The 18491-nt window shown below is 32.6% G+C and overlaps 3 protein-coding genes and 4 non-coding genes across 9 annotated transcripts; 3 read left to right on the forward strand and 4 right to left on the reverse strand.

The window, feature by feature from the left end:
* Positions 1-358: 358 nt before the first annotated feature.
* K08E4.12 lies at positions 359-499 on the reverse strand. Its single transcript, NR_056757.1, has one exon. It is a non-coding gene; the product is annotated as an Unclassified non-coding RNA K08E4.12 (non-coding RNA).
* Positions 450-2744, forward strand: K08E4.3 (uncharacterized protein). Of its 2 annotated transcripts, NM_001268687.5 has the most exons (6): positions 450-613; positions 687-805; positions 1029-1164; positions 1850-2229; positions 2293-2429; positions 2580-2744. In NM_001268687.5, the coding sequence occupies exons 1-6, from the start codon at positions 541-543 to the stop codon at positions 2584-2586; spliced, it is 852 nt and encodes a 283-aa protein (NP_001255616.1). In that variant the 5' UTR covers positions 450-540; the 3' UTR covers positions 2587-2744. The 2 variants fall into 2 exon arrangements, with proteins under 2 accessions (NP_001255616.1, NP_001255617.1); NM_001268688.3 differs by having other exon boundaries at positions 537-613; positions 2293-2744.
* K08E4.10 lies at positions 861-1010 on the reverse strand. Its single transcript, NR_056758.1, has one exon. It is a non-coding gene; the product is annotated as an Unclassified non-coding RNA K08E4.10 (non-coding RNA).
* K08E4.11 lies at positions 1684-1833 on the reverse strand. The gene has a single exon (NR_056759.1). It is a non-coding gene; the product is annotated as an Unclassified non-coding RNA K08E4.11 (non-coding RNA).
* A 445-nt stretch (positions 2745-3189) lies between the features above and the next one.
* Positions 3190-4122, reverse strand: K08E4.8 (F-box associated domain-containing protein; the record flags this gene model as incomplete). Its single annotated transcript, NM_001129315.1, has 1 exon — positions 3190-4122. One exon carries the CDS (start codon positions 4120-4122, stop codon positions 3190-3192), a length of 933 nt encoding a protein of 310 aa, NP_001122787.1.
* An 813-nt stretch (positions 4123-4935) lies between these two features.
* 21ur-11438 lies at positions 4936-4956 on the forward strand. Its single transcript, NR_056760.1, has one exon.
* Positions 4957-11682: 6726 nt separating this feature from the next.
* On the forward strand, positions 11683-17741 carry bath-37 (G-protein coupled receptors family 1 profile domain-containing protein; the record flags this gene model as incomplete). Of its 2 annotated transcripts, NM_001307301.3 has the most annotated exons (7): positions 11683-11767; positions 14346-14438; positions 15863-16167; positions 16219-16341; positions 17047-17277; positions 17329-17520; positions 17573-17707. In NM_001307301.3, the coding sequence occupies 7 exons, from the start codon at positions 11683-11685 to the stop codon at positions 17705-17707; spliced, it is 1164 nt and encodes a 387-aa protein (NP_001294230.1). The 2 variants fall into 2 exon arrangements, with proteins under 2 accessions (NP_001294230.1, NP_502287.2); NM_069886.5 differs by lacking the exon at positions 11683-11767 and having other exon boundaries at positions 14340-14438; positions 17573-17741.
* Between the last annotated feature and the right edge of the window lie 750 nt (positions 17742-18491).

Genomic DNA, 18491 nt, shown 5'->3' on the forward strand with positions numbered 1-18491 from the left:
AATTTACGTAAAGAGTGCTTTAAATTTAAAGAAAAACCTAAATCTAGAAAATAAATATGCAAAACATCGAAGTAAACTGCGAGTGTAGAAACTACAGTAATTCTTAAAGGCGCACACCCTTTTCCACAGAATTCATTTTAAAAATTGCAATCGTGTCGAGATAAGATACCGTATTCTTGTGACATGAATCGCAAAATTTTGCATTTCTGTAATAAGAAACGCATTACAAAGGTTCGATTGCCGTCATGTTATGGATTGATCGAGAAATAATCCGACCATCTATGGCACACCTCATCTACATAACTGTTGAATTTTTCCTAAACCGGTGTCATGAACCCGTCCCGCTCCCCTCACTCAAACAATGACTCATCTCCCGTCCCAATCACAGCTGTCCCCTATGCCTCCGCCTCTTCGTTTTGTGTCGAACGAGACGATCACAGGCCGTTGTCAAGTATCTCTAGAGATCTCTCTCATTCAATTCTTCTCATTTTCACTTACCTCATCGTCAAATTCATCATCACTTGTCACTTACTTTCAGACATGTACACTCTATTGCGAATTCTAACATCTATTCTTCTCATCGCATTTGCCAACTCATATGTATCAGATTACGGTAGGTCTAAGTTTTATTTTAGATATCAAGATCTAGACTTTATTATTTATGCCAACGTAATCTTTATATTCAGTTGAAAAATCCTCGGAAGCATCAATTGAGGAAACAAATTGGGTCGATGAGAAAGAAATTCGTGATCGTCTCTCTGTGATTGCCGCCGAAAAATTCTCACACCACTATCATGAACACCCGGTATGTTCATCATAAAAAAGAGACAATGTTTCACACTTTACTGTAAAACGGGTATGACGTATGAACAAAAAACGAACAAATTATTTTTTACAACATACCAATCGAAATTGGTTGACCAATTCAATTTAGGAATCGGCCGTTCGACCGAAGAATTAGAAGAATTTAGTGAAACAATTGAGTGATGAATTATTTAAAACAAAAACTTGTTTTTTTTCGTTTGTAGCAGATCGAGGTTCAAAATGTGACGAAAACGAAAAGCAGATCAGTTATCAGGTCAGCTGTTGAGAAAACGCGTAGGAAAAGAGACGGAGGCATCGTTTCAGGACCTGTCGCCACGGCTTTGGTTACTGGAATGATTGGTGAGTTATTAAAATTTAATGCCAAGTTTTTCAAGAAACTTTGAATCGAAAAATATTTAAACGGAAGAAAACTTTTAACTACTATTTTGACTCAAAAATACGATAGCAGGACTCGACGCGAAGAAAACTTCGCAGCTATCGTACCCACATATTGTCATAATTTCTAGTAGGAAAGTGCAAAATGTTACAAAGACGCGAAATTTGAAACTTTTGTCGCGGCGAAGTTTTAATCAATTTCTCAGTTTTTTTTTGGTTTTTTTTGAAACTGAAATTAAACTATAAAAACTCAAACATTAACAAATCCAGAGAAAAACTATGAAAAATCAATCAAAATTCCGTACCTACGAGATTTTAAAACTACAGTACTATTTAAAGGCGCACACTTTTTGGCATTTAAAACATTTGCGTGTCGAGACCGGATTCCGTACTTTTGTAGTAAAAATTGCAATATTTCGCGTCTCAATAATACTACGGTAGATGTAAAGTTTCGATCGTTTCGAGACCTTGAAAATAACTCGGATAATATACATATATTTTTAAGTTCGAACCTTTTGTGAGCTACCGTAATCCAAACTAAAAATTAAAACATGAATAATTCCTGTTTTACATCGTTTGTTTCTCTGACTCACATATAAACTTTTGCTCTCCAAGAGCACATTACACAAACAATGATTCATAATTTCAGGAATGACCGCAAAGACAGTGGCCGAGTTGACAAGTTTCAATCCACGTCTTTCCGAAGGTGGATGTGAATGGTTTGGAACTGCACCACTTTGCAATTTCCCGTGTCCTTCTGATTATGACTACATTCGTGCAAATAACGGAAGATGCTCTTCTTGGTGGCTCTCCGGATTCTGCTCTCCTGATCCAAGTTTCGGAAAGCCATGCTCCACGATTCTCGGAGACTATTTTAGTAAACGATTCTGCTGTAAATCCGATCCAATGGAGTGTACGTGGTCTGGAAGATGGATGGGTGCCAATACAGCACATAATATCTACTGTAGATACGACAATGTTGGAAAATGTGGAACAATTGATTGTTCTATCAATCACTTTACTTTGAAGGTAAATTTATCATAATTTATTGCGAAAGTTAAGTCTCAGAAACCTATATTTTCCGATTTTTAGGCACAAAATTCATCTGAAATTACCGGCGATCGTTGTGACCGTCTCGAGCTGTTTGGTCTTCGTGGAAAAGCCACGTGTGGATATATTGCATGGTTCAATGAAGATGGACATATTGTGAATTCGTGGTACAAGACTAGGTAAACCAGTTGGAATATCTGCTCCACTTCTTCATTTTAATGATAATAATATGTTTATGTTAATTAATATTCACCAACATTTCTATGTTTCTCTTGATCTCTCCCCCCTCCTCTGTTATCATTTTTCATTTTTGTTAACCTTTTTTGCAGGCGGTAAAGAACTCAAAAACTCAAAACTCACCGGATGAAATTCAATCTCAAAATCGCTTGCCATTATTATTATCTTAACTTATAAGTTAACTTACTCATTGTAGATTCATAATTGTCATTTACGGGTTTTGCTTTTCTATGTTGAATGAATTATATTGAAGATTTAAGTAAGTATATTGTAAGAAAATATTCTTGATCAAGCTTGCAGAACAGTGTGAAACGGTCGAATCACTAAACGTTGTCAATAACGGGCTCACCAGATGTCGGCCGCTATATTTTTTGCCATGAAACCGGTAGACAACTTAAACAACTGAATACGAGTAGACTTAATTATGGGCAATACTTCGTCAGTTCAACTTTTTTCGATAACATTCATAGTTATGCTCGTTTTAAAAATTTGAAAATGTATCAAAAATCGAAAATGGGATATACTTTTGTCCAGCACTGTATTTATGTTATTAATTATTGGTCGTGTATTTTCAATTTGGATGATACATAAATTTTTATTATTGAATACGTTTATTTATGAAATTAATAAAATACAAAAAAAATGATGGGAAAATATAATATAGAAAAGGAGTGTAGCCTTCATGTTTCAGTGACGCGTATGTTAACTCAAAACAACCATTTTAAATATCGAATATAGATGATCTACAGTGATTATTGCCTTTGTTCCATCAAGTCGTGTGACGTCAAATCCTCCTTTGAAACATTCTTTGGGCACTCCATACGGCTGAGCTAATATTTCTCTTTCTACAGGTGCAATACAGTAATCCACGTTCTTGAAGAGTATATTAAGATCAACATCATCACTTTGATAAATGTCAGACACTTTGAACCACAAATGAACGTATTCCAATCTTCTATTGCATCCGCAAATCCAGTGTTTCAAGAATATATTCACATCTTTATCCGTTAATATAGGGCGGCAATTAACCCACAATATAGAAGAATTAAATGCTAGTATATCATTAAGTGTCATACGAGCATCCCCCAATTTCAACGATGCTTTGTAATGATTTTGGCATGCCGTCAAATGAATTTTTTTGATATCCTCAAATGGAAAGTTGTTCAAACTAATCGATTCAGATTGAACAGAAAAAAGTTTCCAAGCCTGTTGGTTAAAATCGCTGATAAAATTCAACCACACAATCATGATGAATTCGTCAATTTTCAGCCCCTTGAGCAGTTCGAAGTTTCTTTCGGTCTTATCGTAATCATAGGATTGTTCTATTGAAATATCAATTTTGTGAAGGTGAAATGTTTCAAGAATATGATCAATGAATTGTCGCACTCCAAACTTTAGATTCAACCAATAAACGTAACCGGGTAGTAAATCGTATCTAACTGAGCAAGTGTTAGTACAATCATTCGTTTCCAAGTAGAAGTTTGCAATGGCATGAGGGAATGCGATGCCAATTTCATTTCTTGAACGTGTCATATGAAACGATACATTCCTCTCCTTCAAACTCAGACGTTCTGTTTGATTCTTTGCAACTCGAGATATGAGAGAAAACCCAATGCTGGAAAAAATTTGGACCATTTTAAATAAATAAATACTTTCAGTGTGAGCTGATTTGAAAATATTACCCAGACGCGAACTTTTTCGATTTTTGTGCCAAAAAAAGGTGCCCGGTCTCGGCACGACCAGTTTTTGTTGAATTGCTAAAAGAGTGTACATCTTTAAAGAGTACTGTAACAAACCTAGAGAAAAACTATGAAAAATTGGTGAAAATTCCGCAGAATCGAAAGTTTGAAATGTTTAGCATTCCTCAAAAATGTGTAGTGTCGAGACCGGGTACCGTATTTTTTCGGGTAAAAGTTGCATGATTTCGCGACTGGGTAATATGGGTAATATGCCATTCAATTTTATTTAAATATGCCTATCAATAAACTTTGGCTAAAGAAATGTGTGTTTGCACTGAACATACAACATTCAGACGATTTTTAAACATTTGTTCAAACTTACAAGGATTGTAATTGCATTGTTAGCTGGAATTATTGATTAAGTGATCATCTCAAGAGAGTAAATATTATATTTAAAAAGGCCTTCAAAGTCAAACGAGTGACTATAAATTTTTGAACTTTTAAAACTTTTAGACTCAATGTTCAACACATGTATTTGAAGTTTGGAAAACGGAGATAATTTCAAAAACATGTGATAGTTGTCGAAGGCACCGAAATAGCAGCCGAGCGTGGAAGAATAACTCCAGAGTACGGAGATGCTGAAGAGTTTTTATCGTATTATTAGAAAGCTCCCGTCTACTCCAGCTCGGAATATCGTCTCGAAATACTTTCATTCAAACTTTGAACGTTTCAATATTAATGAAAATAAACCATATACATACAAATCCATTTCTCAACGTGATAGTTTGATAGTTTGTGTATTGAATTTCAAAATTCAATTTGTGTTGGCATATTCGCTAGACTTGAAAGAAAATCAATCCAACCTAACATTATTACATGAATGAAATATTATTTATTTGATTTGTCAGAGTCTGATTTTCTAAGAAATACGTGGTGAGTTTGAGCTGCGAGTTTTCTTTTCGAAATTAATAATTAATCCATCTCGTTTTGCACGGATTTGTAATTCATTTGGGAGTACTACGAGTGCGTGATCTTCGAGGTAATCCACTTCAAAAATATCTGTTTGCATTTATGAGTTTTTGATTTTTGATGAATGGTTGGCTTTTGGAATTTGGAATTTTTAAAGATGCGGATTACGATAGAATACTGCTATCTCTCGGTGTTTCCAAATAGTTGACAACTTAAAAATATATGTTTTGAATGATTTTGAAAGCTCCAGAGCCACGGAATATTTTTATTAAAAGAAAAATGTAATATCTATCAGTACTTTAGAAGAATAAGCAGGTGTATTTTATAAGTTTAGCTATGAATATTGAAAGTAACTTACTATTCTCACATGCCCTCTGAATCACTTCCGCTTCATGGTGTCGTTACAAAATATTTAAATAGCTCAAATATCGAAAAACCATTGCATAATTTTAAAATTCTCTGGGTTAGAAACTAGAAAGAAAACTACGGAATCAGTGAGTTTTTTAGTGTAATTGCAATTTTAAAAGTTGCATTTTAGGTTAATTTTGAATTTCTGGGCAGTTTTAAGACGAAATGAAGAGAATAGTATTTTGAAAAAAATGTTCAAGCTCTTGAGGCTGCATTTCAGTTAGAGTATATAATTTTCTATATTAGTTCAGCACTTGGAGAAATACTATTTTTGGGGAAAATAAGAGACTCTTGATGTCTTCATTATCATTTAAAATTATATCTTATCAAGTTCCATCTGTGAAGCTCGGTAAAGGGTTCGCGATTTAAGAATATTTTAACGCAAAATCTTTTTAAAAAAACCAAGATGTAGGCGGAGTCTGTTTCGGGATTTTCCCTTGTCAACGTATACATAAAATTAAGGGTTTTCCATATTTTCTCTAATAAATTACGTGCTGATTTTTAGAATTTGATTAACCTGATAGTAAATAATCGGAATTGTAATTAATTTGAGCATTTTTGAAAGTTACGAGAAGAATAAAACATTTCCACACCTCCGCACGTTTCACACGATTTCAGATTAAAGAGATCACCTGCTTTTCTACTTTTTAGCTTCCAAAACTCACCTGTCTTTCTCAAAATTCGTAATTTTCAACTCTCAATTCATGATTTGCTTATTGGTTTCAATTGACTACCCATGGGTCTCTTGCAGGAGATTTTATCAATTTTTAACATTATATAATCCCTCTATTCATTGTCATGAGGTAGCCGAGGCGAGGAGGGTTCAATTTTAGAAATGTGCTCTTTGGCCAGTATTGAAAGTATTTACGATGAATGACCAGTGAATACAATTTCATTTTGATTTCATTTTTGATTGCATCTTCCGCTTCGGGATTTTTCGGCTTCTAAACCAGTGGAAATTCGAATATTTTTCCAAAGAAATGCTGTGGTTTTTTTTTCATTATATTTTTTAGTAGGCTTAAGTGGACTCGAAGTTAACCTATTAATATGCATCTCTTCATGCATTTGGTATTTTGATTTTGAAATTTATTGAAATTTATTGAATTGAAAATGAGCACATCTCAAGAAAAAGCGAGATTTTCGAAACCTTTATTCTCTTATGAAACTATTCTTTCCCGTCCTCCCAGACTTCCTTGTCCGATTCATTAAAGATTCCGGTTCCATAAGATCACTCTGAATTCTTTCTATTTTTAAAATACGAACTACATCATGTTTTTCATTATTAGTATCAGTTTCTACTTTAAATGTGTACTTCTTTTCGACCAAAAACTTTGTAATTATTTTTAAATTTCCAAAACTAATGTTAAATTGTAGTTGGTTCAGCTTAAGAAATGCATCGATTTCTTGAATTTTTGATCTAACACCATAAGTCGCTAGAGAAAAAAAATTTTACAGAGAAAAAAAATTAATTAGTCTTGGTTTTTGTTGCAGAAACGAAAATGCAGTCAGCGAAAAGCATTAATCATAAACAGTTTTTGAAAAAAAAAATTCTATAGCGATGTTACCCCAAAGAGTGAAAACTCGGTTTCTCCCTTGAAAAACTGATTTTTCTCCAAAAATCCACTTTGTAGAATTCACTTTTTAAAAAATTATATAATTTTTTCCGCTGCCTTCCACCTAGGCCTGTAAAGACAACTTGCTTCTTGCCTACATACTTGCCAAGATAAACATTTTTTGTAGATTTAGATTTTATTTCTTACTGCTACCTACTAATAATAGAAATATATTTTTACGGCACCAGGACTCATGGAAAAATACAAGAAGGCATGAAGCAAGTGTGCCTGAAGGCGTGCCTACCTACTTAAAATATGTAAAGCTTGTACTTAAATTCTAAATATGTCTCAATCCATCTATTTTTCGGTAAAAAGTTTTTAACAGAAAGCGATAAAAGAAAAAAAACACATACGCATTTCCAATTGGTTAACCCTCCCTTGTTAGACAAAAACAAAACAAAAAACCGCAAAATGAATAATGTAATGGAGCTCGAAAACGTCACAACAAGCTCATAACATGGGTCAAACTTTTTTTTTGATTAAAAAATAATTTTGGTTGTTTTTTTTCTGGCGGGTTCTGTTATTTCTTTTGTTGTTCGATTTGGCAAATTTCTTGTCATATTTTTTTGTGTCTTAATCAGTGAAATGCACTAAAAACCTGCTCATCTTGTATTTTTTATTCTCATTTTTTATTGCTTTTTCATTCTGTTCTCTATTCATTTGGAAACAAATGACGGGGGCGATGACCTAACCTCATGTTTTAACCTTATTTGAGAATGCTTCCTTATTGTGAATTTGGCTCTTCTTGAGTGTGAAAAATCTGTGAATTTGAACATTTTACTTCTGCAGCTTTTACTGTGTCTGAACTGAATGCCTACAATTGTCGTTTGGCAGTAGGCACGAGTCAGGCATTTAAATGCCTACGAAAAAAGTTTAAATTTAACTGTTTCAGAATTACAGTTTAAGCTTAAAGACTCGCTTGAAAAACTAGAAGTTCTATTCCCAACTTGCTACGTAATATATTGTTGTCTCGAAAATTCTTTATGAACGGAGAGTCTGTCATAAATATGTTTACATGAATGCATTATGACCCGATATCTAGTTAATTTCTGAAATCATAGTGGTTTTTTCTATGCATAGACGTGTTTTTTTAATTGCTGTGTTTTAACGTTTAGATGTCAGTTGTTAACATACCGTATTTACTCTACTAGTATTGCACCCCATTTTTCAACTTTGACAGCTGATATCTCAGTTACCTTTTGTCATATTTAATAATTGTCAACTAACAAAATATTTGTTAGTTCTTTTTCTATCATTTTGTAGTATTGATATCTATAAAATGAAGCGATATATAGCGTTTTAAAGTTAAGTAGTCGGGTGCAATACTAATAGAGGAAATACGGTATTTAAATTATGTATATACACTTGTCCTGGTAGAATCCTGGGTAACACAATCCAGCGTGGCTTTATAGAAGAGACTCAACAATTTTGGTCGAGTTCATTTTCTTACCACTCCTAAACTCAGAAATACCACAAAAGATAACTTTAAAAATTAGGAAAATTCCCACGCAGGCTGCTCATGATAAGTGTCGCTGAATTTTGGATCAGATGATTTTTCTTTATTCAGTAAAAGCTTGCACACGTGTTTTAAATTGGACATTTTGATAGATAGTCTACCGTATTTTCGCTATTAGATTTGCACCCCATAGCTTATGTCTTGGTTCCCTTCAGTTTTACCCCAATGTTGTCAACTGACAAAAATATGTGAAAAGTATTTTTCTATGTTTTGATAGTGTTATATTATTTGGCAAAACTTAAGATAACCGAAATGAAAGTTGTCAAAGTGGAGCAAGGGTGTGCAAATCTAAAACAAGGCGTTCTCTAATTTTATTGCATATTTTTGAAAAGTCACTAGATATAAAGTTTTCAGTTACAGATTTAAAACGGTACTTAACAATGTGAACCAAATTTCTCTATTGAATATTTTTTTAAACTCAAGACAGAATGTAAATTCGATTTATCAATTTAAGTCAAGTCAATTGCTGAAAAATACCAAATCAGGTGAAAATGTTCAAAAATCCTTTTAAAAAATCCTAAACGAATAAAAAATTGACCCTTTCGAATTTTCAGCACTCTTTCCATTTGCAAACAAAAATAAATCCCGAAACGAAAAACGAATGTTGATTAGTCGCTTGCAGGCCAATTAGTGTTATGCGTCGGCGAATTTCAATGGCTCACACGGCCAACAATTTCAATTCATTCATCTTTTCACCCCGTTTTTACCCTTCTTTTTTTCCGATTCTTCTTCCATCTCCTTCTGCCTCGTTGCTTTTTATTTTGTCGCGTCATCCGGAGTGTGTCTGACCACGAAGGAATGCTCTGTTGAAAATAGGCATTTGTCGCCTGAAAAATTAGGAATTTAAAGAATAATTTAAATTTTTATTACTTTTTTGTTTTTCACCGGAACTCTTCCGTTCCCGTAAACAGATGCGAGTTGGCACTCACATTTACTTGTTTGAGTTAATAAGTCTCCAGGGTGTTCACTATTTCCGAGAAACTTTTTTTTGGGGGGAACTTTCATTATAAATAGTGGTAGAGTGTTAGATATCATAACAAATTAAGAACATCTAGAATAACTGCTTCGTTCAACTTTTTAATTTGTTTTTAATTTTATGTTTTTTGAAATTAAAATACACATAGAACCGTAAAAATTGTAAAGTCGTAAAAAATATTTATATTTTTCTTTACTTCACAGAGTGCAAGTCTGATAGGGAAAAATTCGGAATTTAACTTGGTTATCCAAAACTTCTTCTTGTTAAAAAAACTGCCTTTGTAGGTAAAACTTGTAGGTATAAAGAAGGTACATAGAAAAATCTTCAGGCCTTCGTGCCTGTCTACCTGATAGGCCCTGGTAGGTCAGGAATTTTGCCTACCTAGGACTCATACGCTTTGGTAGACAATTTTTCACAAAAATAGATTTTCTATTCCAAACCTGATCAGACATCTTAAATGAGTGCAACCGACCGTGACTATAACTTCATTTTATTTATCTATATAAATTCATTGAGTTGTTCTGAAAGTTCTATTGACTCCGATTTTTTCGCGCGCCACTTTAGTCCGACACTCGCATTTGAAATTCTATTCAACGTCGCACGTTCTCACTTTTTTTGGAAACTAAACACAAATTATTTCTGAGTTTTATTGATAATCTTTGAACTAAAAATGCATAACAACGATTTTACAAATCTTTTTAAGCAGGCACAAAATGCCTTTCTACGTACCTACATATTAAAATAAAACATATTTTGAGAACTTTGAAAAAAATTTAGAGCTCGATTTTTTTCCAAAAAAAAAAGGATCTGGAAATCTAGATATTTTATATAAGTGGGTGCAAAAAATGACCTCATCAAACGAAAAAGAAAGACTTCAATAGAGTTTGATATTTGACAACATGATTTAATCCTCTTTTTTTCATAAATTCCAATTTTTTGAAGAATACTTCAGGCCTAAATGAATAGAAGGATGTGCCAATCCTACATTTTAATCTCTAAAAGGAGTCAAACTAAATAGGCAAGGGGAAAAGTTTTCCCTGGAAGTTTTTTGTTTCTGTTTTCTGAAGTTTGGAGACACCAGACCCTTTCGTATATTTACACAGTTTTGAATAACAAAAAAGCAGACATTTTTTGAGTCGAGAAACTAATCTAAGTGTTTACCTAGTAATATACAGCTTTTTGAATAATACTCAGATATTTCAACCAAAATATTTTCATATATTTCTGAAAAAAGTGCAGAAAGTTTAGTCTCGCATGACTTGCATGAAAACCCCAAATTTACTTACTGCTGGTATTTAGAAATTGATTTCATGACCCTACGAATTGAGAACGAGCGGGTGTGGGCTTGTGAAATTTTAAATTCTCGAAAAATTCGAGGCTAGGAACCTTTTATGTGTAAGTTTGTGTAAGTGGTCCCCCTGTCCCAGTGTCATATTCCGAGTGTCGTCTGGAATACTGGATTGGTATGCATACTGTGGAGATAATTTTGTAAGAGTTAGCTTGTTGTTGCGCAATAGGATGTGAGTTGTGAAAATTTGCTCGAGTATGTGCAGTTTGAGTAACACACTTATGTATATGCCATTTGAGTATATTAAAAATTAAATATTCTGAATTGTAAGCTAAATCTGCATGGTTATTGAGATTTATTGTAGACCAAATGAAGTAGAAAGCTTACTTTCTGATTCACAAATTTAAAAACTTGACTTTATTTCAATCTTGTGAACTCGTCCAGATTCTCTAGACTGACATTCGCACGCGAAGTAACTTTTCAGATATCTTAGAGGCCAGATACTTTTCTCAAAACAATATACAGCTTTAACAGTGTTTTCCGAAAATTTAAGACTATAATTTGGAACTTAGAAATCTTAACCGATAAAAGGATTGAATGATCTACAATGTCCATTTAGTAAATTAAATTTAGATGAAACATCAATTTCGAAGAAAGAATTACAATTTGCAAATGTAAAATTGCAAATAATTAGTTTGATCGAAAAAATTAGTATTCTGAAGTCATTGCCCTCTTCCAATTTTTCAATGAATTCATTTTTTATTCTGAAGAAGATTAACAACACTCACTACATTACTGGGCGGAGGAGTGAAAAACGTCTTCTCTTATTCCGTATGTTTTTCTTCCAAAACTTTTTGCGTGGGGAAAGATGAGCATTTTCTTGGAGAAGTAAACTTTGTATACTTCGTATACTTTTCATACTTTTACTCCAACATTCCTTCAAACATAATATTCAAGTGCAAATCATATATTTTGGTTGAACAATAATTAATCATTCAATAATAAAATCTAACTTATTTTTAAAAGTCAACTAGTATTTCTTTGGCTTCAAACTAAAAACATGTTTCACTTGAACTTGGGAGAGCCAGGTTTTAGAAAAAACACTATGAATTAAATATAAGCGTTTCAAAAACTCCTCACTTGGCAGCTAGCATTCCGGAAGTTGATTTTCAAAAAATATTTAAATATGAACGCATATTTTGCCAATTGGTTTCCAAAAAGTTTGTCAACTTTTCTGAAATTTTCAAAATGTCTAACTGTTCAAAATTGACTATCCAAAATTTTTATTTTCGAAGTTCCAAAAATCAACAAAAATTTCTAAATTAACATAGAGCGGTTGAAACAGAAAACATATAATTTATTTTAATTGAAAAATTACAATTTTAGATAATTTTTGGAAAATCCAAAACGGAAAAATTACCTAATTTCTAGATCCTGAATTTTTCATATAATTTGCTCTTAAAATTTCATTCCGCTTCTAGTACATCGACTTCTCCTCGTGACAATCAATTCCGTTTTGCAACCAAATTCTATAATTTATTTAGTCCGGAATTCCCTTTGTTCTAGTGTGTTTAAATCTCACAATTTTCAGGTCAAAAGTCGTTTTTATCACATTTATTTAATACTTAAATATACTCGCCTTATGAATCTTGAATTAGAATTGAGCCGTAAATCTATCAAAACGATTTGCATCCTATTCGAATAAACGCAATAATTTTCGTGATCTAACTACACAAATGTATGCACGTATTCGCTCGGCCCCGGAAATTGACTGCTGATTCGGGTCAGAAAAAATAATAAAATTTTTTTGCTGATTATTTTTCAAAAGCTTTCCAAAAGTTGATCCTCTGCACAATTGGAACTAATGCGGGGGTATTTCTAATAGTAAGTCCAGTTCAATTTTTCTAGTTGAAAAGTTAGTTTTCATATGTTTAGGAATAATCTGAAGAATATAGATGTGCTTCATTATATAGAATATTTGATTAAAAATATTTAAATTTTTGAACATCACATGTACCAACACGGAAGTAGCTTAATGTTTACTATAAATAAGCTCTCTGATAATCATAATACATTTTCATTAAATATTTCATTTTTCATTACTTAATCACTTATGTTTATCTTCGCAATATTTTGGTGTGTGTCCTTAAGTGCAAATTTGAAAAAATTAGGCAAAAAACTTATTTTCCTTGAAAAAATGTAACTAATATTAGAAGAAGTCTGGCAATAGTTCAGTTAAAGCTTTGAAAACAAGGAAAAAGTTGTAAGAATTGCGAAAATGACTTGACAGTAATTTTCGTTGAGTTTTGGCGAAAAACGTAAACAATTTCGAGAAGTTTAATTATTTTTGGAGCGTTCTAAAAATATTTTTCTAGAAGCAATTAACATTTGAAATTTTGAGTTTTGAAGGTTTATTGTAATCAGATAAAATTTTAGAGGGTACCTTGAAGCCAAGATACGGGCGGAACCCATTTTACGATTTCTCGATTTTCGGTCACTTCTTGACAAATTAATTTTGCTTCTATTAGTATTTGCCAATCTTCGAATGTATTTTGCAATTTTATACATAGTGTTGTAACTATTAAAAATTTTCTGTAAAAGGCAGCATTATTTGAAACTAGGCACGCCCCTTTTCTGGCATCTTTTCGCTATTGTCTAAAATATATTCATACCGTTGCATTTTTCGTTTTAAAAAATTTACGGGCATCGTAGAAGTATCTTAAGTTTTTCGCTTGTTGATTTTTGAGGCGAGAACATTCGAAATCTGGTTTTTTCACATTTTCCAGTTACTTTATTATTAATTCAAGCCGATCTTTCATAGCTTGAAAGAATGCAGGTTGATATTCTGCGTTCTCCATTCCTATTTCTCTTTTCCTTGAACAAATTACAGCAGGAGAGACATGATCTCTAGTAAAACCATTCCAAAATTAATCATCATACTCCTTTCCGATTAGTTGGTTTTTGAGACGAGAACTTCCAAATCATAGTTTTAATGTCAATTTTTTTCGACCACCTTTTTCAAATTCAGGAAATTCGATTCATCATTGAGCTCACGTACTTTTTTGGAGCATCATAGTGACTAGAAGAAGTTGACTCCTCCCATAACTGTTCTTTCTTACCCACTACTCCATTTTATTTGTTTATTTGCGTCAATTTGATTAATTTCTGTTATTTCTCTTTTATCCTGAAAACTCAAATCAATCCGATTTATTCATTTTTCATTACGTTGTTATGTTTTCCGTCAGTCGCGGCATTTCCTTTATAATCGTCGATTTTTATCCAGTTTCGATGACCCAAACAATTTTTTCTTTTTTTTTAGTGAGACCGGTTTGGGTGCATTTTCGAGCAATTTTTTCAATTTGATAGTAACTAGAAACTCCATAAAAAATTAGAATATTCTCTATTTCAGACACAATGAACTATCAAGAGGAGGATGATTTAAATGCAACACTTATTCCGTATCCATATATTGCAATTCCACCTCCTACACAACAACCATCAAGTAAGTTGGCTCTATTTGAAAAATAGCATTAAATTGTTTACATGAACTGGATTCTAGAAAAACTTGGCAAAAGTTATCAAATTTTTAATCCAAAATTATCCAGAAAAAAAAACACTTTTGTTTGATAATCACATTTGTTAGTTGACAACTTTTAAGCGGTTCTTTATAATTTAGTATTAAAAGGTTTTAAAAGTTGTTTTTAAATTTTAAATCAGTCCAATTCATTTTCAAGCCATTCTTTATACCCATTACGTGGCTAGTCAGAACTCAATTTCACATTTTTCCTGAATTGAGTACATCTCAATTCAATTGCAAGGTCTATTGCATTGACCAACTGAATTCATTTTCGTAGAATTCAGAGAAATCCTCAATCAACAGGATATTGTAGTAGTAGTAGATACAAATTTTGTCTACCTTAAAGTCATCATTTTCCAAAATATCTCAAGACAGGCACACACATGGCTTTAGATCAAATTAGGAGGATTTGAAAACGGCTTTCCTTGAGTCAAAGCTAAAGATTCGAACGTCAGAATGGATCAGTGATATGTCCTAAGAGGGGTTAAGAGGAGTCATCACACGACGAGTATAAATAGATTTGTGAAAGATCATTGCGTTATGCAAAAAAACTTGGTGTAGTTAGAAAGTCCTAGACATGCCTTGTTCCTACACGCATTCCTATTGTCATTTTTAATTTATTTTTCCACAAATAAGTTAATCTCAAAATTGCAAGAAATAGGCGGTAGGCAGGCACATTCACCTGAAAACATACCATAAAAGTCCGAGTTCTGACAATTTTGGCAAAATATCAAATATTTCTAAAACTCCCTTATTTCAATTTTCTGAAAATACAAAGTGACAAGGGTTTCCATGTGAAATTCAAATATGTATCAGTGTTCTGACGTACATAGACGTTAGATAATCTGGTCGGATGTTGAGCTGATTCACATTTGACGGAACTAAATACAAAATGATCGGTCCTTGAACGATCTAGTGACTTTTTCAAATTTGTTTTGATTTAGGTATGTATGTATATAGTTTTGGCAAGTGTAGAACATTTCTGAAAATCGCTAATTAAAATTTTCAAAATTCTAACAATTAAAAAAGTTTGAGCATCTTATAGGAATGAAGAATAAGCTCGCTATATTTTCTATGTTTTATTTTATTTTTGAAAAAGGTTTTAGAAAAATTTTTGCAGGTTATATTCGTGTCCTTTTTAAAAAATCGTTTCAAAAGTATAGTATTTATTGTAAGATCACCCATAGTATTTATTGTAAGATCATAACTTTCCATACACGACCACACATTCTTTAAAATCTGAATCCCAAAAATAAAATGTAACGTAGGATGACACAAGGTGATCCGAAGTAGACAATGTATCTAAAAAATTCAAGAACAACATGATCATACATATTCATAAATTTCAGACATGGAACTATTCTTATCACTTCTACACCTCCTCTGCCTTACTTCGATTCTTTGTGGAAATGTATCACAATTAGTACTACAATTATACACGAGAAGGTTACGAGATACTACTCATGTTCAGCAGTTTCTTGCTTTTTTCTTTTTAATTAATGCATTTGTATCACTTGGAACTCCATGGATGATTGTGGAGACATTAGTGAGACATTGGACATTTGGACAGAATGCTTGTAGAGTATATCAGGCAACTGCTCAACTTGGAAGAACTCTTCTTCCATACATTATTGTAGCTCTTTATGTTATTACGGTTAGTTGATAAAGGAGTAGATGGGGGTTTTAATAAACTTCATTTTTACAGGGAATGTCTATAAATCCATCGAGAAAATGTCGAATTCGACAGTCCTTTATGTCGATGATGTTTGTTATCATTTTTGCTCTTTTAGTGCTTTTCATTATAATTCCAGTTATTGGAAGCTCAACGGTAAGTCTTTTGGAATAGATTTTTAATTGTTTTTAAAGATGGGTTAAAAATTTTTCTATAATTCTAAAAGATCTAAATATCATAGTTAAACTTTTCAAAAAACTATTTAATTTTTTTACAGTCAAAGTGGTGAATACTCAGTTTCCACAAAAATTTGCCAACTTACCAAAACTTTTGCTGAGAATTTAAAAAAAAACAAAAAATATTTCGAGTGATATTCGATTTTTTATTTTCAACTTAGAACATTAAAATAATAAAAAATACACCAAAACAATAAAAAATAAACCAAAATTCGATTCAAAAAGGCCAAGAGCTCGAAAGAGCTGGACTTGATTTTACTGGCCAAGGGCTCAATTTTAGAAAAGAGTTAAGGTATCAGTGGTATATGTACTTGAAAAAATCATTTAAACAAATTTGGGGAAGTAGAATTTGTGGGTATTTTGCTTACGATTTAATTGACTAAATTACAGATCTAGCAAAACTTGATAAGTTTTCGAAATTTCGGCACATTATGAAATTTTTGAAATTTTTTTTGAGAAGTCTCATTATAAAATTTGAACACTTTGGGGCAGTTTTAACTTAAGAAAAAAATACCCACAAAATGTATTCCCTCTATTAAAAAAATCCCAAATAGACCAAATTAGCTCAAAAACTTTTCGATACAACATCCTTACTTGCCATCTTCAAATTTCCTTTTTCTTCCAGTTAGATCAACAAATCCATGGAAATCATTTACCTGGAGAACTATACAGTGTCATGTTCGAATCTTTTTTCTGTGTAATTCCATTTGCTGAAGAAGTCTACACGGACGGAGTTGCTCTGTTTGTTGAAGTTCTTGTTCCGATAGCTTTGTGCACTGTGTGCGCCCTCAAGCTGAAAATGATTACGAAGGAAATTTCGACAGTTATTTCAATTAATTCTGTGAATTATTATTTGGTAAATTTTGCTTTTTTTTTGTTGAAAATATAACCAGTGTTCTTTTTTCAGTTTTGGATATCTATTATTCATTTTTCTACAAGTTTCTGGTATTATTTTTCCGTCGAAACAAAGCAATGGATTTTTGATTTTCTACCATCTCCAATGGATTATCGTGATATTATTTGTCTTCTTCCATACATTTCATCGTCTCTTACGTGGTATCCTGCATCGGACTTAAGTGCCTTTTGGTCATTACATGAAGTGAGTTGGTTTCCTTCTTAAACTTTAAAAATATATATCATTTCAATTTTAGAATCATAGCGAAAGTCCTGAATCATTTCCAAGTCGAAATTCTTCCCGCCACGTTCGTCTCGTTGTGCCTTCTTCAGCTAGTGCATATAGTAATTGTCATATGCCACTGAGCTCACAAAATACCTGTGATGTCTGATTTGAATATATAAAGATTTTAATGTCATCAAAAATTGTTTTTTTTATTTGAAAGTGAATCACTGAGAAATTTGTTCAGACATCGAATGCAAATCGTTTTTTCTACAGTGAGTAAAACAGGAGGTTGGCAAAAATTGAAAATACATCCATATTCTGATTGGAATTGAACGATACTTTTAAACCTGTGTACTTTTAATTTTGGAGTTCTTTGTCTAAATGTTGTTCATATTCTCGGCATTTGGCTAGCTTCTTGCCCAAGCTTGGCCCAAAAAATATCAACTTGGATCAGAAGTTGGCTAAAATTGGGCAAAAGTTGGGCAAGATTTTTCAGAGAAAGCCAAAGTTTAACCCAAGTTTTACCCAACTTTAGCCAAACTTCTACTCAAGTTTGAAACGAAACAAGAAAAGTTTGGGAAGAGTTAGGTAAAACTTGAGTTAAACTGTGGCTCTCTCTGAACAGTCTTGCCCAACTTTGCCCAAGTTTAGCCAACTTCTGATCCAAGTTGATATTTTTGGGCCAAATTTGGGCAAGAAGCTAGAGTCAAGTGCCAAGACATTTTGGAAATCAAGAAATGACTGTTTTTACTTCAGATTAAGAAAGAAATGTCTCACATCGCTCAAAACCTGAAAATCGTCCAATTGAAAAACCATTGAAAACAATATCGTGTACTATCTTTACTCCAAAAGTTTTTATGATAACTGATGCAGGTTTCCAGAGTTAATTGTCACCCATAACAGCGTTCCTACATTTGTCCAGCTTTTTAAAAAATAGTTTCACAAAATAT

Source organism: Caenorhabditis elegans, chromosome IV (genome assembly GCF_000002985.6).
Source record: "Caenorhabditis elegans chromosome IV".
In the NCBI taxonomy this organism is placed as follows: Eukaryota; Metazoa; Nematoda; class Chromadorea; order Rhabditida; family Rhabditidae; genus Caenorhabditis; species Caenorhabditis elegans.

Coding starts and splice junctions, on each gene's coding strand:
- K08E4.3 (NM_001268687.5), top strand. CDS start 541: ATGTACACTCTATTGCGAATTCTAACATCTATTCTTCTCATCGCATTT. Junction 806..1,028: donor ACCACTATCATGAACACCCG/GTATGTTCATCA, acceptor TTTCGTTTGTAG/CAGATCGAGGTTCAAAATGT. Junction 2,230..2,292: donor TCAATCACTTTACTTTGAAG/GTAAATTTATCA, acceptor TCCGATTTTTAG/GCACAAAATTCATCTGAAAT.